The sequence below is a fragment of the Erpetoichthys calabaricus genome, chromosome 3, assembly GCF_900747795.2.
Source record: "Erpetoichthys calabaricus chromosome 3, fErpCal1.3, whole genome shotgun sequence".
In the NCBI taxonomy this organism is placed as follows: Eukaryota; Metazoa; Chordata; class Cladistia; order Polypteriformes; family Polypteridae; genus Erpetoichthys; species Erpetoichthys calabaricus.
Genome location: NC_041396.2, coordinates 84,555,780 through 84,580,544, shown reverse-complemented (window position 1 = coordinate 84,580,544; position 24,765 = coordinate 84,555,780). Strand labels below are relative to the sequence as shown.

Sequence of the window (24,765 nt, the reverse complement as noted above, 5' to 3'; positions counted from 1 at the left end):
AGTCCTGCGATGGATAAACAGAAGGACACTTAATCAACAGTGCGGGGCTTGAAAGGAAAAAAATCATACTCTTAAAAGGACAGTTAAAAATGACCAGGAGATGAACGGGCTAGACAAAAGAATAGTCAAATACGGGAATGGCTATAGCAGCAAAACAGCAAGCCAAGATGAGAGTCAAAAATCACACTCCAAAGGCTCAGCAAAAGTTTGAAGCTCAATGAATAAGTAAAATAATGACAAAGAAACAGTTGGTTTTATCCCAATATCTGGATACTGACCACCATGTGTAATAAACATCACACAACAAGAAGAAGCTGTCATGGCAACGACACACTAAAGAAACACAAACTAGTCGATCCCATCAAAATTCAAGATGCTATTGAGGTAAAGTAAGTCTCAAGCACAAAACATTTTAATCTCATTATACATTTTATCCAATCTAAGCTCTTCCTGTTAGTGTTAGGTGTATAAAACAAACTATTGTGAGCCTACTTTTGAGACTATTTCCGAATGTTATTTTTCAGTATTACATTTTATGTTGCATTTTTCTCTCACAGTAATGGCGATTTTCCTGGCTGCATCAGTCTTGTTTCAGCTCCAGCTCTCATAACCGAGCATGTGATCATGTAGTTGTGATCATGACTTCATTGTGTATTTCCTATATAAGATGGCGGCACACTACTGGCAGCATTCAGGCCTTTGGATACATGCAATAAGGCTGCCTGTTTGTGATTTATTTTGTGAAGGATCTGCTTACTAGTTAAAGGAAATGTGAGATTTTTGTTTTGACCTTTTGGCTACAACTTTTTGCCTTGCATTTTGATTGGAGTAGTAATCTTAATCTTTTTGTTGAGTGAGGTAAACTTACTCATTTTATCCTCTCAACTCCTGATCTGTTTGCTGATTCTTTTTTCAAGCCTTTTGACCTGCAAGTTTTCTTCTTGGCTTCAACACTAATCTCACAGCAGCTTCTTTCATTTTCATGCACACACTGACATTCAACTGATTTAAGACCACCAGTTAAAATAACATGCACTACTTTGGGATATGGGAGGGAAAGCCAAAATAGCCAGTGAAAAACTTGTGTACACACACACATAAGGAGAACAAGCAAGCTTGACACAGTCAGTGACAGGGTGTGGAACTGAAAGCTCTAGAAATGTGAGGCAGTGACCCTAACCACTACACCTCCTCGACACTCTGCAAAATCAGCTTTTCTAATCTACATTGCTGAACCAGACAGCATCTTCATGACATTCTCCCAGATATTTTTATTTCACAATGTGTCTTTGGTTAAGCATTTTGTGCATACGTTTTGGACAGGGTTTTGTTTTTGTGCTCTTCCTCTTTTTAATTTATGTGAGGTGTGTCATGAAATTTTTGAAAGTGATTAACATAATAGTAGTGATTAAAAAATTTAAAGGGCCATAACTGATATACTGATAAAACTCATAGCAGATAATTTCCAAGTATATTTCCAGGGAGTACAGTAATCCCTCCTCCATTCGCGGGGGTTGCGTTCCAGAGCCACCCGCGAAATAAGAAAATCCGCGAAGTAGAAACCATATGTTTATATGGTTATTTTTATATTGTCATGCTTGGGTCACAGATTTGAGCAAAAACACAGGAGGTTGTAGAGAGACAGGAACGTCATTCAAACACTGCAAACAAACATTTGTCTCTTTTTCAAAAGTTTAAACTGTGCTCCATGACAAGACAGATCCCGGATGACAGTTCAGTCTCACAATTAAAAGAATGCAAACATATCTTCCTCTTCAAAGGAGCAAACAAATCAATAGGGCTGTTTTGCTTTTAAGTATGCGAAGCACCGCGGCACAAAGCTGTTGAAGGCGGCAGCTCACACCCCCGCCGTCAGGAGCAGAGAGAGAGAGAGATAAAAAAATCAATACGTGCCCTTCGTGCTTTTAAGTATGCGAAGCACCTTGCTGCATGTCGCTTCACGAAGCAGCTGCACAGAAGGTAGCCAACGTGAAGATAATCTTTCAGCATTTTTAGACGAGCGTCCGTATCGTCTAGGTGTGCGAACAGCCCCCCTGCTCAATCCCCCTACGTCAGGATCAGAAAAAGTCAGCGCAAGAGAGAGAGAGAGAGAGAAAAGTAAGCTGGGTAGCTTCTCAGCCATTTGCCAATAGCGTCCCTTGTATGAAATCAACTGGGCAAACCAACTGAGGAAGCATGTACCAGAAATTAAAAGACCCATTGTCCGCAGAAATCCGCGAACCAGCAAAAAATCCGCGATATATATTTAAATATGCTTACATATAAAATCCGCGATAGAGCGAAGCCGCGAAAGGCGAAGCGCGATATAGCGAGGGATCACTGTACTGCATGACATCTAATACTTATTAAAATACAATTATCTTTAATTGATGATATATGTTTTTTTTTTTTGTTGTTTTTTAGAATTGTGGCATTCTTTTGTTCTCCCTGGTTTTGTAAATAGGTACTCACAACAAGCACAGAGAGACTAGTGAGTGAAGCAAATCCTTGTGGGATTTTCAAAAAGCCAACTGATTTAGTTCATTTTGTTTAGGTTAGTGCTGGGATCTTAAACACTTACACCACTTACAGTATGAAGTCTTCATATTAAGTGTCTCTTTTGCTTTTTCAACTAAAAATTTAGTGACAGATCAATTTTATTTTCTTAATAGTAGAGTCTTGGCATATTGGGGAGGAAAGCAGAGAGATATTTTCATTGTAAAGGTGCATTAAAAAATAATACCACTAAGTCAATGTACCGCATTAAACAAAAGTGAGCAGAAAACATGCAGAACTATATTTTGTATACGCAATATACTGTACAACAATATCTATATCAGGAAGACTAGAAGCACCACTAGAATTAAGCTGTTAGTTCACATGTGCAACATCAGGATCTACAAAAACACTCAAAACTCCCTCATAGCTCACTTTATAATGCACTCCCTGCAACAGCTGCATAGTACAGGTGGACAAAGACATGACAGGCGGTCGGAAGCTGACAAGAATGAATGAAAGGAACTTGATAAAATTTAAACTTAGCTTTCCCCAGTGGATTAAATGTAAAATAGTAAAGGAACTGCAGAATTAGGGATGGCCAGTCCATTCTCCCTCTCCTAAGCTCTCCTCACTCCTACCTAACTCCATAGAGCACCTTTGGGGTGCCCTTGATTGTATCAGATGTGACCTTCTGTCTGCCAACAGCCATCAAATTTGTCAAGCCTTGTAGGAATGTCATGATATCTGACTACTACAGATTTAGAGGCTCATTGGCTCTGCATGGCAGACATGTTGAGCAGTGGTGGCTGCAAAAGGTGGTCACACAGAAGGACTGCAAGGTGTTTTTAATGCTCACATTTCACATTGTTTTCCTGTTGTACTCTTTTATTTGTCAAGTATTCACATTTGTTTATTGTTACTTCAGCAATGAAGACACTGCATTTCTTTTCTTTTTTTGCCAGCACATATTTTAACACTGTAAGAGTTTATTTAACACTGGCAATTTAGCTGTAGAGCCGCTCCAAACTAATGTTGCCCTTCTCACGTATAAATTACTGTGACTTGCTGGCCACACACTACCCTGACTCTTGAGAGGATGTATGGCTAATCAAAAGGCAGAAGCCTGCCAGATGATGCTAGCCTGGCCTTTATTACACCATGCCGAAAGCCTCCCTTCACATTTGCAGCACTGCATTCTTACTCTCTTTACTTCTAGACCTGAATATAATCACCTTTGGGGTCTCTACAAATTATGTTAGCTCCTCAGGAAGATGCTCTCTAGAATGACTCTCCACTCTCTAAATGCAGACTTCTAAAGTTCATTTTAATGCCTTGTGTCATTCTAAAGGAGTTTTTTCCGCCTCTCATATACACAGTGGGCATGTCTTGACTGGTACGGAAAGTTAGGGATAAAAGGGGAGTTAATTTAGCACAGGAGATTAGAAGGCCAAGATATGGTAAGAAGGACCAAACTGGCAATGGGTGTGCCCCTTTACATATCAGTGCATGAGGATGGGCACAGCCAGTCATAGTCTTATTCATCTTGTCACACACGTGCGAATGGGAGGCAGCTAATGGGCCTGAATAGTGATAGTTCCACGCCAGACCAGCAGGTGGCGAGGTACACTGATTTTCTCTCTCAATCCTCTGCAGACTATTCATGGGAAATCCCACCCATGATGAGGTCACTTCCGTTTTCCGACACCTATGATGAAATCACTTCCGGTTCCAACCTTTAAAACCACCATCTTTACCCCTATGAGACAGTTCTGTTTTGGACTCTGAGCTGAAAACAACTCAAACAAATTTATCCATTTGCAGCCAGGACATAATATTCAGGTGGCTGCCCAAAACCTTTGATATCTCCTGTTCATTTATATCACAAACTGTTCATAAAGATTGTAGACATTTTGGTTTTGAGTGGCAACAAACATTTAGACCACAGAGCAAACATAGTGTTGTAAAGAGCAGACTTTAGTCTACAGGTGGAGAATTAGAAAACTGTGCAGTTATAACACAGAGGATACAAAAATCTTGAAGTTAATTTGAATTTAAAAGTCAATCCTATACTGAGAGTTATACCAAAAGTATTGAACATATTAATTTTGCAAATCAATAAAGATACAAAAAGAAAATTATTACATAACAATCAATTCTAAGCACTTTTAAAATCATTTTCTCCCAAATTTTAGTCTTGATTGTTGCATTTTGCCAGTTTTCTCATGCTTGGTGGTTCTCCATGTAGCTGAATTCCATACTAACTGTCTGGAAACTGCCATGGATTGCTCTGTAGACTCTCTCATTTGTCTGATTGCTACGTGGCAGTTCTTCTGATGACCTCATCAATTTTTTATTTTTAATTTCCGGAGTGAACAGTATATCGCTGAATGGTGATGTTGGTGGTCCTCTCTTTTGATTCTGACACACAAGCATCTCCATATACGGTTGAAGTTGTGTGTGAATGTCAGTCATGCTGCTTTCTTACTTTGCATTCTGACTCAGAGAAGGAAACAACGTTTTAATGATTGAGAACCAGAAGATGAGGCTAGTCAACGTTTATGCCAAGTTCATTAATGGGAAGTCAGATCCGTGTTTTACTAAACCTAAAATAGAAGTCAAAAATCAAAGGCAAACAATAATTTTTGCCTCATGGTCTTATTACTGAGGAATTAATAACTGAGACAACAAAGTTTTTAGACTCTGTCTATAATCTTAGATGACCAGGAAATGGATGACACATCGCATTGATGATGTCACATGCCACTCATCCTAACCAGCAATGCTGTGGTTACATAGTCAAAGTGGCGGCACCCATTAAAAAAACAATATGGTGACATGAAGGAATGTGAAAATATTTTAACTGATTAAATACATGGAAATAATTAAATACCAAACAGTAATGAAAACACTCACAAAATTCATAAGATTAAGGAAAATATAAATCAAAATACTTCCAAGAAATTCAGTCACCGCACACTGATGAAATAACTTTCTCTAACTCAAGTATGAACACTTGAACGAGTCAGGTAACACCATTTTTAATTAAGGTTTCAGATAACCTCTTGTCCTACCAGTTATGATACTGAGCGTTTGAGCATTATCAGGCACTTCTTGAAAAATCCCTAATGCTAATTTCTTTTGGAACTCTATTTAGCTATTATATTTCATTTGAAAGCCTTTCTGATCCAAAAGAATGTTGAGATGGTAAACAAGAACTATAACATCACATACTGTTATGTGCTCTACCCCTCATAATAACAATAGGCAATCATTTGTAAAGCTTGAAATAGAAATTGTATTAAATAATAAATGCATAAAAATAATGAAAAATGATAACCACAAGGTAGGTCCAAACCTAGTCAAATTCTAGCATGGCTCAGGCATTGTGCTTGGGAAATGTAAAGTCAGTCCTGTAGGGGAAATCTCTGGGAGCACCGTGACGAGAGAAAGGTGGGATTGATGGGTCCCTTTACAGTATCATACTGGGGTGGTCAGTCCCCTGATGTCAGCTTGCAGGTTCATTGAGCAAGATGAGTTTTTATGGGTACTGCCTAGGATGTTTGGTCCATTCCATTTAGTGAGATCAGAATCAATTGTAAAAGGAAAGAAACATCAGAATGCATCGCTGCTTTGACGTGATCTTCAGACTCTTTTGGCAACTCTCATATTTTGAATCTTAATTTTCAATAGTTGTGTTCTTTATGTACTCTAGCATATGCCAGCTGTGTTTTATTTAAAGGTTTATAGGGTCATTATTGTCATGTGTACTGATTACAGTGTAATTCTTACTTGTGTGTGCTAATCAGCATGATTCTTTAATCTTCCTTATTTTCATTAACAACCTTACCTTGACTCTGGGTTTAGATTTCCTTTCTTCTTGTTTTCCTTCCTCTTCACAATCTTTGTCCACCCAAAAACTCTGGTTAACTGATTCCCTTTGACATAATTTCCAGCTTCCCAATAGTCTACGACCCTACTGCATCATTTCTGTAAATCTTTGAAGTAAGCTACAGCAGTGGTCCCAACCTGACACTATGGACTAAGGTTTGAGCTAGGAAGAAAGGTTGAAGGAACCAAACATTTCAGGTTTATGCAAATGGAGATAAAGAAATTGAAAAAAAAGAAATTACAAGAGTCAAGATTTTAAAATTATAAAGGGAATTAGCATAGTAGATGAGCAGTTATTTCATTAATTACGTTCTTCAACAAGAAAGCAAGGATAAAGTTGGAAACTGGTCAAGGGTAGATTTCACACAAATGTTAGAATGTGCTTCTTTAGTCAGAGAACTATAGACAAATGGAATAAATTAGTGTGGCAGACATTAGGACTCTGGGGATCTTCAACAATTGACTTGATGTTGTTTTGGAGTAATTAGGTGGATAGGACTGAAAAGATTTTACGGGCCAAATAGCATGTCCTTGTCAATATTGTTTGAATATTCTAGTTGTTGTGTTCAAAGATAGTTTAATTAAGTGGAAGGCAGTTGACCCATCTATTTAAGAATCAGAGCAGGCAATTGGGTGAAATGATTGCAGGAGCCACCAGAGAGTACTGTGACCTGGTAAGCTCTAACATTTTGCAGCGTGTCTCTGATCTTGGATGTAATTGTGGGGATGGCTAATTAATCTGAGGTGTTGTCTAAAGAGTGCCTCCTGTTACAATGTGACCTGGAGCAAGGGGTGAAAGAGAGAAAGCAGAGTTAATCGGTGAACTGGGGGGAGAGGACAGAAGGCAAGTGGTGTTTAGGGAGCAATGCTGTCATTTGAGTTAGAAATGGACTAACTGTACAGCCTGGCATTGTGACACATGGTGACTTTGTTTTGATACTTTATGTGTTTGTCACATTACTTTCTCTCCTCCTTGCATTTGTTTTATTAAAGCAATATTTGCATATATTTGTATAGCTTTCTCTGTGGAATTCCTACCTTACATATATCTGTGTGAGAATATTTTCAAACAACATGTATTTAAAGCAAGTGAAGCACTCCACCTTAAGTAAAGAAACTTAATGACTTCTTTCCACATAAATATGGAGTGTTTGTTTAAATAATTTTAAAGGTCCTAAGGGAAGGGGGTGGAGGTGAGAGGCCCTTACTTCATGGGTGCAGAATACATTAGACACATAGTAACAACAGAGATGACAGGTGCCTTTTGTCAATGTATACTGTGGCACTCATTTCATGAAAGGACTTTTCCCACCTATTTAAAAGAATTACTTTCCTGTATTTACTGGAAAAAAAATCCAAGAGTCTCATTGACTTGTAAGAGTATGCTGTTGTGTGCTTCGCCTTCCAGGACACGTCATTCCAAAGCCCCTGTGAAGAGCAGCTTCCTTGGCAGAACAGCTCCATCTGGTGGCTAAATGTTTATAGAAACTACGCACTGTATGTGAAAATCATTTTAGTAAGCCAGTCCTAGCCTAACCAGGAAACAGACTCCAGGTCCTGGAAAGATGAGGAAGGAGCTGAATGTCATTTTGTAGCATAAGTGAACCCTCCCATTCATATTCTGACCTGCCTGTGCACTTCAGGCCACAGATGGCTGGTGCCAGTTCTCTGCTGCATGGGGCTCAATGCAGGTCCATCATAGAGCACACTTACAAGTTACACACGAACACCGCAATGGGTGTGATCACACTATTTCTGAAGAGGCTCCATCTACAGTAAATGCCTTAGTGTACTGGATTTTTATGTAGTGACTTTTCCACATGTTGAAAAGCCAGTTACAATAGAATTACCAACTTTACATTGGGATACTCATCACCATTAATATAAGAATTTGAAATAATTAGAACTTCTTGACTATGAATGAAAAACTAGGTAAGAATAAAACAATGGGGTCAACTGAGCTTTAAAAATGTTGGGCTTATTTAACACCAAGTTACTTGGGGTGGTAGCACAATAGAGAGATTGAAATGCTCTTCTTTTATTTTGTCAGCTTCCAAAGAGCCATTCATCACTGGCCTGGAAGGAAAGACTTGCAGCAATTAATAAATAAGAAACATCATGTGTAAAAATTTAGAAAAGCATACCTTGTATGATTTGCTTACTCAAAGAGAAAGTAAGACAAGGTGCCATATTTCAGAATAAGGATGACCTACCTACCTTATACTAGTAGCATCGGCAGCTGACATCTTTGGTTCCTAACATGACTTTGTTCTCTGCTGAGTCTATATAGGGATTTGCCAGAGGCTATTAATATTAATATGGGCGCATATACAATTGGGTACCCTGCCCTTGCTGCTTGGTCTAGTTCAACTGCAAATAAATGCATAAATGGTACAGACTACTCTTGTAATACCAGAAGTACTCACAAGCTCTCCTTTTCTCTCTCTCGCTCTCTCTCTCCAGATCCAATGGACTGGAATCCTGGCAATGTTCAGAAGTGGGTGCTGTGGACAGAGCACCTCTATAGACTTCCACAGGTGGGCAAGTTCTTCCAGGATTTGAGTGGCAAGGATATCTGTGCCATGACAGAGGATGAGTTCAGACAAAGGTCCCTGCTCTCTGGAGATGTGTTGTATGCCCATCTTGACATATGGAAGTCAGGTAAGCATACAGATCTTTGAACTACTCTACCTTAGGGGCATCTCACCTAGTGTTTAGATTAAGCTTTTGGCACATTGTGATTTAAGCAATTTAGCATTGTCCATCATAGAAATTTGTGTACAAGACTCTTCTCCTCTTTGTAGACTTTGTGATACTAGGAGGTCCCTCAAGTATCTCAGAATTGTTACATGGCACTGACAGGTCCCATCCATTATCATAAGAGAGTCTACTCACACCCTAAAAGAAGGTTCCATCTCTCTCTGCAATTTTTAACTAATTGATTTTGCATGATCAGGAGTTCCCAGTTTTTAACAGTGGTCATTCAATGACATGGTTCTCCAACTGACAATACTTGCATTTCAAATATATATATATATATATATATATATACTGTATAGATAGATAGATAGATAGATAGATAGATAGATAGATAGATAGATAGATAGATAGATAGATAGATAGATAGATAGATAGATAGATGAAATCACTTTATGGCATGCATGGATTTTAACAGTGATTTTATCAAAGTATGTCCATAAGATAATAATCTAATATTCAGAAACTCTTGTAGTGCAATTTAGGGTTGACAAGAAGTATAGCCTATGCTTGCAAGACTGGGTAACTAGTTGGAAATTAACTGTCAATGGGATACTATGGGATACTACTCCATTCCAGAGTTTACTGTAGTTTAGAGGTGCCAATCAACCTAGTCTGCAGAAATTGGTGGAAGTAGAAGGGAAGCTCACAGCGACATGGGGAGAACATGCAGATTCTACTCAGACAGCAACCAGGTCTAGCACCTGGCAGGTGACCATGAAGGTGGTGATGATATCATGTCACCTTCACGCACTATGCAGGCACAAATAAAAGTACAAAATTGTGTAAAACCATTAAAATTCCAATAGCAGACTACATTTTAACTCTATTTAGACTATTTTGTATGCTTAAATGTGATGTGCCCATCTGTCTTGTAAAACAAGATGAGATCAAAGAAGATACAGAAGGCCTCTATGCTCTAATTACTTCTCTCCTCAACTTCATTTTTGTTTTTTAAATTTATCTTCCAGCTGCGTGGATGAAAGAAAGGACATCACCAGGAGACATCAAGTACAATGGTGAGTTGAGGGTTTTGGAACTGTCTCTGGGCCTCAAATGTCATTCCTTTAAGTTGCCAGCAGGTGGTGATGTTAATTTAAAAATAATGCACTTAAAAACACAAGAAAGCCCAGATGTGATACATAATGGTTGTGTAGTTGAAGGACAAGTGGCTACTTGATGTGGTTTGTCTGTCCAACCCCAACTGGGTGGCAAGTTCTTGTTATGCACATTTTTCTGCCTGCAGCAGTCACTGTTTCCTACAAGAAATTACATCCATCCACTCATCTACTATCAGTATCACGTATCAGTTATGGAGAACCATTCTCTATCCTGGCAATACTTGGTGGAGGGCAGTAACCATCTATGGGGAGAGGGCACATCACGTACATTCCCCCAACTCACTCTTTGTTTGCCTCATAAATGCAGAAGTTCTTGCACAAGCAATGCATTGGAATCTTCTGCTCATACAATAGCATGGTTTACACTCCTCTAAACAAACTTAAGTAACAAAGGGTCATCAGACTATTCTTGTGATCTTTTTCAGCTATTGATGAGGTGTGGGCATCAACAGAAGCAGATTCCTCCTGTTCGGGGCAGCCGATTCACTTGTGGCAGTTCCTGAAGGAGCTGCTTTTGAAGCCACACAGTTATGGCCGATGCATTCGTTGGCTGAATAAGGAGAAAGGTGAGTCCCAGTACATTCTACAAATCTAATTTCAGGATCACGGTCAACGCTGTGCTAGTCCTTAAAACATCAAATTGTTATTGCCTGTAAGGGCAATCAAAGTTGAATTAAAACACATGAATCATTTTTTATGTCTTTGGTTATGACTCATGTCTCTTTATAGTAGGATGGCTAAGGGTGCAAGACTTTAGTGTGAAGGTCATCAAATCATTGTACTACTTTTTTGGTGGGGGGGGGGGGGGGAGAAACCTAACAACTAAGGCAAGATTCATTCATGCATCTTGCATACTCACTGTCACTCAGCGGGCAGCACGGTGGCGCTGTGGTAGCACTGCTTGCCTCGCAGTTAGGAGACCCTGGGTTCGCTTCCCGGGTCCTCCCTGCGTTGGAGTTTGCATGTTCTCCCCCGTGTCACCGTGGGTTTCCTCTGGTTTCCTCCCACAGTCCAAAGACATGCAGGTTAGGGTGCATTGGCGATCCTAAATTGTCCCTAGTGTGTGCTTGATGTGTTGGTGTGGTGTGTGCAACCTGCAGTGGGGCTGGCGCCCTGCCCAGGTTTGTTCCTGCCTTGTGCCCTGTGTTGGCTGGGATTGGCTCCAGCAGACCCCCATGACCCTGAGTTAGGATATAGCGGGTTGGACAATGACTGACTGACTGACTTTCACTCAGCTTAATTGTGAGACATCTGGTACAAGACAATAACAAACCCTGGGTGGGATGTTTTTTCCACTACTTAATGGAAACTTCCCGATTACACTTTAGATTGACAGTTTCAGGTAAATGATCTAGAATTTCTTGAACTACAAGTTGATACATGGACATCCCATTCTAGGAGCAAGTTCTTTTGTCTATACTTCCCCTACCTGACTTCAACATCAACATAATTTTGGCATCTGTTCTACCCCGATGTGCAAATTCCATTAATGAAGTATCTGCACCAGTCACTGAGACTCCTTTGTCAAACCATGGTGCCCAACTTAATGTAAACCTGAGTCAGTCCAGTATTAAGCATGACAGGACATTGCTTAATTATTCCAATGGCCATGCCAGTGGAGACACACCTGCTTTAAAGCAGAGCTTGTATTCCTTGTATAATCAGGTATTTCCTTTATTTTGTCAGTAGATGTCACGTGTGAAAACTGTGACTCCAGTCTCCCACAGTGAAAGGAAATGCTTTTGAGGTTAAATTGTGACTCTAAATCGGGGTTCCCAAATTCAGTTCTGGATGGCCATGGTGGCTTCATGTTTGAATCCCTGCCCAATTGCATTATTAGAAGTCGATCCTTTCCAATAATAGAACTTGTTAGCTAATTTTATGGCTTGTTAGTGTCTTCATTCTGCCACCTCAGGACTTTCTTATATTATAGATTTTCCCTTTCTGAGGATGTCATCCAAAAGATTTGTGGAGCACTGAGCAGATTGGTAATTCTCAGTCCTTCACTTTTTCTCTTTCATTTCTTTCCAAATATTTTATTAATAGAAACCCTTATGTGGGTGTAGATGTTTACAGCTAAAAGAACCAAATACAGGTTCAGAATTTTAGGAAGTGAGTTAAATAAACCCCCATCCCTAAGTGATAAATCTTGTATCGGTCCCCTCACTCCATGTTATTTTTACTGATAATGGAGAGAATTTTTTAATCTCGCGTTTTCATGGAGAGCAGAGAGGTCAAAGTCGCTGATACAATGCAGTCAGATAATTACCCAGCTTGAAACTTTGAAAACTGTACTTAAAATCTAAAATTACAACAGGGAAACCCAATTGTCAGGTATCCAAGTATGCAAATACAGTATTTACCTAAGATATTGTTAAATAAACCTCTTCAGAGATAAACCTCTTCCAGGAAATGCTGTCATACACAACAAAGTACATTCACACAGGCTTGAACTTTTAAATTGATGAGCTGCCTCCCCCTCATTCAGTAACAGCTCACTCATTCGCCCTCCACATGACATCATTATTACTGAATGACGTCTGAGGAGAGATTAAAAGTTAAAAGGAATTCCTTGTATTTGAACACATCCAAGGTGACTCAAGAAGCAGAAGGCCAAGTCACTGTTGCAGTTTTCACAAATTGCTGATGAAAAAAGCCAGAAACTGTGGAGCACATGAAGAATCAGGGATAGGAGGCAATGTATAAGCCTCTTGATCAATAATTGAGATGGGAGGAGGGTCTTCAGTTCAAGGGCTTTCCAGAAATGGTTTATTTAATAATACTTTAGCAAAGTTACACATTTGAGCATATGACTGGATACCAGGTATTTGAATTGTGGTATACTAGCAACTTTCATTTACATTTAGACAGTTTTTTAACCTGAGTCCCCCGTTCAAGCTCATTGTTTCAGGAATTTTATCATCTCTGTCCTCCATGAGGACATGATTAAACATTTTTCTCAGCCATCACTATAAATGACATGGGGTGAGTAATAGATGCAAAAATGATCATTTGCTGTGAAGTATTTCTTCAAGTAAAATGAAGCACAAAACTGTTGTTTGAGCAATCATTTGTTCGGTAGCAGTAATGGCTTCTAATTGTACAAATTTGGTGGATAGCCCCCCCAAGACCTGATGCCGTACCACTCCTCAAGATACTTTTCCCACCTGAAGGTGGAACAATTATAATATGTACTACAGATCCCTAGAGCTGCAGAAAAAAAAATGAACAAATGATCCTTGGAGAGTAAGCATCTGAGTTGTTTCATTAAAATTCATTGTGGTAACGTACAGAACCAAAATTAGAAAAAAGTTGTCTCTGTCCAAATATTTATGGGACCTAACTGTATAACCCCTAGATCAGTGGATACGTAGTTTGGATAAATCCATCCAGGAAATCCCATAAAAATTTAATATAGGTACAGATGACAACAGGACCAAGCACTTGACTCGTGTCCCAGCTAGGATTGGTTCCAGCCTTGTGCCAGTCCCTCAGTTTCCTCGCCTCGGTGCACACACTCACACAAGTCCAGTTTGGACTCATCAGTTTATTGAACACACACATCTTCAGGATAGAAGAAAACCAAAGTACCTCCAGGAAAAACTTGTGCAAGTGTAAGATTGGCAAAACAAGTTCTAAATAATATCAAACTTGCTTGAAAAACTGATTGCTTGCTTGTATCATGCACCAAACTGTCAAAATTACCACAGAGAATGAGACTCCACACCATGTAGGATGACATACTGTAGAAGTTCTTGTGAAATTCATTGCAGCCAGTGGTGAACTGAAAAGCACAAATTAGGCAGTTAAGTTCCAGTGATACCTCTCATCTGGAGACAACTCTACTCTGAATCACCTGCTAATAATCTTGAGGAGGAAGCAATGTATAAACTACAGTTTGCTTGTATGTCAGCATGACTGCTTGCATTGATATCTTAGTAAGTGGGCAGTGAGTTTAAGGCTGCCATCTTTTTTTATCAGTGATCAGTGAAAACTAGCAACCAGTCAAAATATTGTCCCTCACACATTCATTATTCTCTTCTTTTCAGGAATCTTCAAATTTGAGGACTCTGCTCAAGTGGCCCGTCTCTGGGGAGATCCGTAAGAACCGTCCGTCCATGAACTATGACAAGCTGAGCCGCTCCATCCGGCAGTACTATAAGAAGGGCATCATCCGCAAGCCCGATGTCTCTCAGAGGCTGGTCTACCAGTTCTGTCCATCCCGTATGAAAACACAGGGAAAGCATAGGAACTAAGAGAGCATGCCCTGCACATGGACCAGGCAGGGCTGGTAGAATGTGACAGACTGCCACAACTTCTCAGCTAGCCAGGGGTTAAACCCCCCCAACCCCATTCCAACTCAAAAGCAAGACTTTTCAGTATAAGTTTTGGAACATCAGGAAAAATGACTGTTTTTGTATTGTTCAATATTTTCAAATTTTTTACTGCCAGTTTTGTTGACTGTTTTCTTTTTTGTTACCAATGAAGTTTTGAAGCTCCTTTGGCTGTCTTTAAAACCAAAAGACAAGATGAGACAAGAAGTGGAAACTGAAGAAGCTTGCTGAATCCTGCCATGCAGCCTCCTGATCCTCTACTCCTCCCTTTACTCATGTTCAAGGAACTCTTTAGGAAAGGATAGGAGAGGCGTCTCCATTGAGATGAAGGAATTGGATCTCTTGTGTCGTATACAAGACCCCCGTAGTCCACAGGGTGGCCAGTGAACCTCGTCATCCAGTTCTTCCCAAGTGACTTTAATGGAGCGTGTGTTTCTGAGACCCGGGCCGTGGGGACTTGTCACTATTTTGTTACAATGGGGGCCTTTGGGGCTTTTCACTCAAGCGTGAAAGTACATTAGAAATACAGCTTTTGGTTTCATGCACTTTATTCAGCGGTAGGCAACCTTTAAAGAAAACAGGCCAGGTTTGTGTTTTTGTTAGTTTTGATTTTTTTGACAGCACTTGTTTTCTTTTCACTGGCTAACGCTGGAAATAGACACAGCTTTGCTAAAATAAACAGAAGTGTCCTTTTAACTATGTGTGGGGAATATGGCAAAACAAGCCCTCGGCACTCATTGAACTTAATCCGTCTTCTTGTTTTGCCAACACTACAACTTGAGAGTTTGTGTGACCGCCCTATTGGGGTTGTGTGGGTACAGCCTGCCTAACATACTGACGTTTCAACTGGCAGTCTATTCAAAGCAGCCCCGACAGTCAGAGGTGCGACTTTGGACAAGAAGGATGTTGCTATTCTTATAGTGGCCTGTCATTGTCAACATCTGAAAAACCCATTCATGCAGCATAGCACAGGAAGGGGGAAGTGGCTGACATGCTGGACGTGAGGTTCACAAACTCAATCACACACTTTTATACGTCAAATCCAAACAGTACTGGTCTGGCCATATAGAAGGATTCATGTGCTTCACATTTGTAAGGGCTGAACTGTTAAATTTGTGGTTTGATAGCACTGGGACAGTATTTCAGGATGGAGAAGTGGTGTCCAAAAGAGCCATCACTGCCAGAATGTTTTCATCCTCTTTATAATCTGACTGTATCGTCTCACTATCTCAATGCACATCCCAAAACGTTTCAACACTATTTTCTTCCTCAGCTTGAATGCACAGCAGGTATGGTGCAAAAACAAAAGGCGGGCAGAATGTGCAACTTACCGTGGAAATTCTAGGAGTGAGAGGGTGACCAAACAAGTACCAGTATGAAAAACTCTAATGAGACAAACCAACAATCTTTATGCCGACTGCACAGTGAAGCATTCATTTTGGATAGAGATGGAATGAGAAGATAGATCATTAAAAAAAATAACTAGCCAAAAGTCAAAACTGGAAAGACCAGTTAAGATTAAGTAATCCCAGCCCAGAACAAGAAACTAGAATTGTACATAGAGAATTGTTACAAAGAATGTCAGAAACCAGAACGATGAAAAAACTGCTTAGTCAAGGGGTGGAAAAAAGTTCAAAACCATCGATTGTTTTAAATGCTCCAACAATAACATATTAGTTTGTAATCCACAAACTTAGATGATGAGCACTTGTGTTTTATACGAGGGGGATCAATCGGTCAATAGCACATAAGTAGTATACTGCTGTCATCGACTATGCTGCTACGTATCGTACACCTACAGTCTTGTTAATCAGTTCTCCAAGTGGCATTGGTGCCTGCATACCTCTGACATTTATTCTGCAATCGTGTGTGGGACTTTTGTGGTTTTTTTCACCAAGCCAAAAAAAAGCACATCAGGGTCATCACAACATTGATTATCATGTATTTGCAAATTGACAGATTTGTCAATAAAGAGTTTCCCTGTGAACAGACTGTTAATCAGCAACAATACACTGAACTGCTGAGGCGTCTGTGGGAAAGCATCAGGAAAATATTATCTGGAGCAGTGATGTGAGGAAAACTGCACCTTCACCTTCCGCAGCACCATGATAGCACACATCACACTGTCAATCAAATACCAAAAACAATGTGCAACCACACCCCATTCACCGGGACTTCACTCTTTTTGTTCCTGTAATTAAATTGAGACTGGAGGGAAGACAATTTGCTACCGTAGAAAAAAGTCGCAAGGGACTGTAGACACAGTAATAAAAGATGAGTACAGGAAATGTTTCTAGGAATGGAAGAAGCACCGGAACAAAGTGTATTGTATCTGAAGGGAGTATTTTGACGATGACGTTGACTAAAATAGAATGCTGTATGTTGTAGAATATATATATTTTTTAACAATTCTGGGAATTTTTTGGTATCCCTCTAGTAAGTCATTGCACTGATGATGTCTGTGTAAGAAGTCACTGGGCAGCTTGTGAACATGTCCCAAATTACAGGTACTCAAAATAACAAACACTATATAGAAACAAGATGGCCCCTGCAGAAGAACGTATTTACCATGCAACACTATTAAAAATCCTTCTGATTCCATAACCAATGTTAAGACCAGATTCATTGACCTCTAAACCCCCCCGCCGCAAATGAAGGGAGCAAGGAGAAACTGTAAAAATATAAAAATGAATGCCAGATCATAGTGGTCTTAAAGTGAGCCTGCTTCACTCTTGTAACCCTGCAAGATTAGTTCAAGCACCTGCTCCGAATTTTTCCAAATGTACCCACCAGGGATAAGAAATGGCATAACATAAAAAGAACCCTAGCACATAAAATGGAAGACATAATCAAATGCATGGGTCAAAAACTAACGTGACCCTTATCATCGAACCCTGAAATTTAATTATCAGTACATGGCTGTGTTAAATTGCAAAAATACTGTACAGAAAAATTGCAATTCAAATTTAAATTAAGACTAGCTGCAATTAATGTTGTGTTTAAGAATGTTGAATCAGAAATAATAAATCAGCTAAGTGTCCCATAGTTCATATTTCTTTCAGTACCTGTTTGTAAAATAAATCTGAAAAAATTGCCAAAAATGAACAAAGCTTCCCCACCACCATTTTTTTTGTTTTGAACAGCTTTCCCTGACACTAACATTAGAGAGGAATAATAAAACAAAATACGGAAACAACTTGCATACCACAATCAGCAAACAGTTCCAAACACAGAATTATCTTCCGAGTACCCTTGCCCAATAAAGCATAAAACGAATATGGATAACATTGCTTCGTGATTTGTATCTGATGAGAAGACCAAGGATCATCACAATATAAATATACCCAAACAAGAGTAAATGTGGATGGCGTCATCTGATGTTCAGGATTTCAATCCAGCCGGGTCTGTCTGTGTCAGGTTTTCTGCGTTCTTCCTCTGTTAATGTAGATTTTTTCCCCAAATTCTCTGGTTTCCACACAAATTCTAAAGACGTGTGTTGGTTAATTAGTTCTTTAAAATCATTCAATGAATCATGAGTGAATATGTCAGTTTTGATGAGAGCAGAAATTGGATCAAGCTAGACAATATCTTTTAAGTGCATTACGGGGCCATAATATCAAAAATCAGTTCAACATTGCCATCTACTGCAGCAACTAAAACAACAGCATGCTGGCATTTCTGTCATCGTTACAATTTGAACTCTCAGCTCTTACAATTCTGTGGTAGATTTTGGGGGAACTGGGAATGTGTAAACCCTGTTGGCCTCTTCAAGTGTAGCGGCCTTGTGGTGGTGCGTATGATGAATGACGCTCTAGGAGAAAATTGGGGTGGTCTAACTCACTCATTCGAAGAGCAGGTAGCATTTCCTATCGATCATGTGCCATTATGCCATCTGTCACTGCCAAGTCTTCTCCACTGCAGTCTGCTCTTAAACTGTCTAAACGTCTTCAAAACAAGTCCCCACAGACGACCTCTAACATTAAGTGTGCCTGAATTTTGTACAATTATTGAAGTGTTTGCCATGAAGATTCCACTGCCCTGTACTCAAGGTTTATGAATCCTGTTATAATGTTGTGATCTTTGTTTTGTTTGTTAAAATGTATATATTTAAAAAAAAAAGAAAATGCATTGTAGTTTTTGAGAAAAAAAATTGAACAATTTTTTGCTGCCTAAAATGTCTTTGTTATATTTCTTTGCTTTGCTTTACCTCATCTGTCTCCTACCCCTGGTGTTTTCGGCTCCAGAGGGATGTATTGTTTGTTTCAAGTATAGTGTTGTGCATAAATACACTTAAAAAAACAGAAAAAGGAAATGGAGCAAGGGGGATGGTCAGAATGTCTGCTGACTGCATGCCACCACTGTGAATGGGTACACTGCCATGGAGACGCCTTTCAAAGTTACAGATGGTGCACCCGTGTCTTCTGTAGTGCATGAAGAAGGATGACTCACTTGCTTCACTTTTTCTACAGCTCTGAAACATCACAAAAACAGACCAACATTCCCTGAACACCACTGGCAAGTTCAGGGGTCCAAAGAGACACAAATTGTATGTCAGAGGGGGACCTGTGTGAGAATATGTGGGAACACAAGTAGCCCCCTCAACATAAGACATGGTGTAAAAGTGTTTCACTTTTTGAATTTTGGAATTAGGAAGCAGAATATTAGGAGGTGCAGTGGAATAAACCCAAGAGGTCAACAGTAAGCATATACAGAGAGTAGGCGTCACCAACAGTGAGAAGCATGCTCTGATGGAAGCATTTTCTCAAAAAGCATTTAATAATAATATCTTAAGACAGCACAGATGACATGAGGGCTGTATACATGTTAAGGAAGTGTACTCAAGACCTTCAACGTAAGTAAAAAAAAGTCTAGTCTGGTGAACCAGTGCAGACTGACAAAAGTAGAAGGCTGTTAAGAACTCTAGAAATGAAAAACTACACCATAATGCATCTCTTTCTTGATGTAATGGTTTTTATTTGCATTTATATGCAGTTACTTCTAAGCTTAACCAATACTGTATTACACATAAAATAAAACATAACTAAACCACAGAGGTCCACATTTCCACCAAATCTTTTCTACTTATACAAATCACTCAACCATCACGGACTTATTATTGTTACAATAATTAATCCATGTATCTTCTTTTTTAATCATTGATCATTGCAAAGAAAACTGGTAAAACTTTAACATAAAAAAACAGATAAAAAATAATGAATTATATTTACTGTATATAGCACATTTCTAACCTACTCCAAGTGAAGTGGAGAGCCACTTCAACCACCATGATGTGATGGCAGCCATTTATTCGCCAGTACACCATCAAGTGATGAAGGGGTGAGAGAGATAGCTAGCTAGTAACGGACAGGGTGGTGATTATGGGGGGCAGAATAACCAAGCAATGGTGGGCAAATTAGCTAGGACACCAGAAAACACATTATTGTTTTCAAAAGATGCCCAGGATCTTTAATGACCACATTTAGTCAGGACCTTGGTTTTACATTTTATCTGAAGGACAGCGTCATTTTTACAGCACAGAGTCCCTGTCACTTCACTGGGGCATTGAAATCCTCTTTCAGACCACAGGGTAAGCTCTCACTGATGGCCTCACCAACATCTTAGCAGCAACCTAAGCTTTTCCTAGATGGTCTCACATCCAAGTACTGGTCAGGCCCAAATATGCATAGCTTCAGGCTAGATTACTTACTCTGAATTACAGGTGTTAAAATAACTGATTCCAAAGTGGGCTTCAAATCCAGGCCAAATGTTCTCTGTGTGCAATATGCTCATTATCTTCCTATCTGCAATGGTTTTCCACCCTAATGTACAGTACATGTTAGGTGGCACTCTGTACAAGTGAGCATGGCCATCCAGTGACACTTTATGACATTGTAATGAAAAATGAATTGCAGGATGAAAGGTAAAAATGATCCTTTATTAAATAAAATAATTCAATAAGGGAAGTCAAAAACTGTCTATGTTATTTCCATGTCCTTTATGGTTCATGTGTAACATTTCGGAAACTGATTACTCTAAACTGGTGCCATATAAATAAGGTGAATGTGTCTGGGCCTTCTGTCCTGGCTTTGTTCTAGTTTTAATACCCTGTGGTCCTGACAAAGAAGTCATAAAGTGCCATTATCATCATCCTCAGAATAGTGGGTTCAGAAAGTGTTCAAATCTCTTCACTTTCCTCCACAGTTTTACTGTGTTGTAGATTTATTTTTAAATGGATGAATTTACCTTATATGCCTATCAATCTACACTCGATATCCCATAATAATAAAGTGAAAACATGTTTTCTGAAAGGTCTGCAAATTAATTAAAAAGTAAAAACTCTCATTTATATTAGTATTAGAATCTTTGCTGTGACACTCCAAATTGTGGTCAGAGGGCATCCTGTTGGCTTTAATTGTCCTTGAGATGTTTCTAGATCTTGATTGGCGTCCTCATGTGCCAAATTCAATTGTTATGCCATTGTTTAGAAAGGCATATGCCTGTGTATATGATGTCCCACAATTAATGCCACATTTCAGGGACAAAAACCAAGTCATGAAGTCCAAGGAACTCTCTATAGACCTCCTCAATTGAAATATGAAGTTTGGAACCACAAAGATCTCTTCTTGAAGTTGGCCCTCCAGCCAAACTGAATAACCAGGCAAGAAGGGCCTTGGTCAGAGAAGTGACCAAGAACCGAATGGTGACTTAACAGAGTTTCAGAAGTCCTCTGCTGAAATTGGAGAACCTGTCAGAAGGACAACAATTTCAGCAGCACTACATCACTCAGGCATTTAGACAGAAGCCACTCTTGAGTAAAAGGCACACGACAGTTTATTTGTATATGAGAGCATGGGGAAAAAGATTCTCTGGTCTGATGAGACAAAAATAATTGAATTCTTTGAGCAGAACTCCAAGCACCATGTCTGGTGAAGACCAGGTACTACTCTTCATGGCGAAGCATGGTGATGGCAGCATCATGCCATGGGGATGGTTCTCAGTGGCTTGGACAGGATGAATGGTTAGAATTGAGGGAAGGATGTGTCAGAGGGGGACAGTCCACAGAAAACGCTACCAAGGCACTCGGACAGAGCACAGGGGCTTGCAGGCAGACAAAGGTACCTGGCTGGCACGACGTGAGGTACAAGGACGGCAAACACTTCCAGGGAGGAAGAGACAGTTCCACAAAGAGACGCCGGATGTGGGTTCAGCGAGAGAGGGAATCCGCATGAAAGGACCAAGCAAAGCTGACAGACGAGGAATGAGGTGTCCCTAGGTTTTCAGCCACACAAGGAGCCCAGAGTGGAAGAAAAAGGAACAACGAAGAGACGCTGACAGGGATTCAACAATTTGACACAGCTTCTGTAGGGGAACGAGTGTCCGGGGGAACAGAGTGCATCCATGGACAGTTGAACAATTAAGTGTTGGGGTAACACAGTGCACAAACTGGACTCTGCACCACTAAAGGTTGTATCCTCAAATTCTTGTTTTTAACTGACTTTTAGTGGGTGGACTGTGTATTTTCCTTTTTTTAAAAAAAGGGAAATTGATTCCTGATATGTTTAGTTTTTGTTATGTTCGTTTATCTTTTTAATGTACCTTATATTGTCTTGTGTAATAGAACTTACTGTTGTTTTTTTTCTAAAATTACTGTTGTGTCTTTCATTGTGTGTTTACTCACCGCCCAATTTAAAGAAACCTGTGTGCTATTATTGGTAAATTTCAGGAGTTCCCAGTCTCTTAATAAAACTGGGTGGCGTAGTCGGATATTTTAATGGTGTCTAAGTTAGATTACCTATAAGTGTGACCAGACACCTGTGACAGATGAATGCAGCCAAATACGGAAAGATCCTTGAAGAAAACCTGCTCCAGATTGCATGCTACCTCAGACTGGGACAACAGTTCATTACAATGACCCGAAGCATACGGCCAAGACAAAGCTGGAGTATAATCACAGATGAGACTCTCACACTCCCCAGTCAAAGCCCATAGAACATCTATGGGGCCTCCTGAATATTCTCTTCCAGTCTAATTGAGCTTCAGAGGATCTGCCAGGAAGAACAGGATAAATTACACAAATCCAGATGTGCAAAGACTTACCCAAGAAGACTCAATGATGTAATTGGTGCCAAAGGAGCTTCTATAAAGTACTGAATTAAGGATCTGAATACTTTCAGGAATGAGAGATTTCAGTTTTTGAATTTAAAGAAATTTGCTAAACTTTCAGAAAACATGTCTTCACTTTGCCATTATGAATTATTGAATGTAGACAATTAGGCAAAAATGGAAAATGTATCTATTTAAATTTAATCTCTAACTCAATAAAGTGTGCAGAATTTGAAAAGCTCTGAATACTTTCTGAATTTGGCCTTTTCACACTTCCACACTTTATCTTCAGGGTGTCATTACCGAGTACACTCTCTTCCAGTTAACCTAGTCAATGATAGAAGCGTAGAAGAAGAGCCTGTGTAGTATTCTTGGTGTCCAAATTCTAAACATAAAAATCCTTATCTGACTTTTTCAACAGCCTTCCCACTGATCAAACATAGTAGAGACAATAGATCCAAAGTACCAGAAGAGATAAAAGATCAAATTTTTATATGCCCTTGCAGCACTTTTGTTTGTAGCCAGCACTTTAAAATCTGTTTAGTTCATAAAGTTTACGTTCTGCCTTTAGACTGATGCTGTGCCTTTTTAAATTGGAGAAACTTTAGTGTTGCTCTGACACAGAAATCGGCTTTGAAAGGGCCAAATGCCTTTATCGGAGTTAACGTGTGAGGATCTGTGCAGACAGAAAATGGTAGAGCAGGAACCTTCTCAATGGAACACAACTATGCAATGGCACCTGCTCCTGGTCAATACTTTTTTTGGTATTTGGTGCACTGTAATAATCCCTGAGGGGAAATTGTCTTATTGTATGACATTTGGGGGCCAGAGTGCCAGGTCAGCCATTGTGCAGCACCCCAGGAACAATTTTCTCAGTATTGTGATCCTATGAGGAGGCTGGGGGCCTATTAAGCAGGGGGACCCAGGAGGCTGAGGCGACCCATGGTGACTGCATGGCTGTTATTCTCTAAGCCTTAATGTATTATCATGCTTGTCTATTTGAAATTAGAAGGAGAGAGTTAATGGAGTTATCATTCCCACAACTCCATAAAATTTTATAACTATTGACTTATTATGCAGTTTATATACTTGACATGTTCCATTGATGGTGGTCATTTTAAAATGGATTTAAATTAATTTCACATGGGGGGGGGGGGGGGCCCAAATTTATTTTTTGCACTAGGGTTCCTCAAATTATAGTCACGCCAATGATTTGAGAGTAGGACCTCTTCTGGCAGTAATGGGATTTGAACCGCCATCCTTCCAGACACCAGTGTAGATCCTTAGCCTATACAACTTAACATAACTACAATGTTATTCAATTTTTCTTTTTCTGACTAACAATATGAACCATGAGTTTGAATGCTATATGCCTGCATGTTTCATGTCAGGATCTTAATAACTCATGTACAATAAACATGAAAAGACACTTGAAAATAATGTGATGATAAATGGTTGCTAGGAAAACACAGATGAATTATGGTTATTTGATAAGATTACAGCTAAGTTGCCTTGTTCATTCTATTTCATAATATACTTACATCTGTTGAAATGGAGTAAGCTAACATTAAAAATAAAAAAATGCTGAAACTATTTGTTTACTTGCATAAGAAGGCTACCAGACTTATCCATCCATCCATTATCCAACCTGCTATATCCTAACTACATGGTCACAGGGGTCTGCTGGAGCAAATCCCAGCCAACAAGGCAGGAAACAAACCCCGGGCAGGGCGCCAGCCCACCGCAGGGCACACAAACACACACCAAGCACACACTAGGGACAATTTAGGATCACCAATGCACCTAACCTGCATGTCTTTGGACTGTGGGAGGAAACCGGAGCACCAAGAGGAAACCCACGTAGACACGGGGAGAACATTGGAAACTCCACGCAGGGAGAACCCGGGTCTCCTAACTGTAAGGCAGCAGCACTACCCACTGCGCCACCGTGCTGCCCCTACCAGACTTATATTAATTATAAAAGAATTCCTTCACTGAAATTTTACTGTCTTCATGCAGTTTTCATTCTTTTGTTACGAATACTTTACAATGACACATCCTAC

At 39.7% G+C, this 24,765-nt stretch overlaps 1 protein-coding gene across 1 annotated transcript in view; it reads left to right on the top strand.

The window, feature by feature from the left end:
• Positions 1-15,027, top strand: part of LOC114648150 (SAM pointed domain-containing Ets transcription factor) — a 42,330-nt gene extending 27,303 nt beyond the window's left edge. Inside the window, 5 exon segments of the mRNA XM_028797009.2 lie at positions 8,851-9,048; positions 10,116-10,163; positions 10,691-10,831; positions 14,315-14,361; positions 14,363-15,027. Of these exon segments, the coding sequence (XP_028652842.2) occupies positions 8,851-9,048; positions 10,116-10,163; positions 10,691-10,831; positions 14,315-14,361; positions 14,363-14,521 (593 nt within the window). The 3' untranslated portion in view covers positions 14,522-15,027.
• The last annotated feature ends 9,738 nt before the right edge of the window (positions 15,028-24,765 follow it).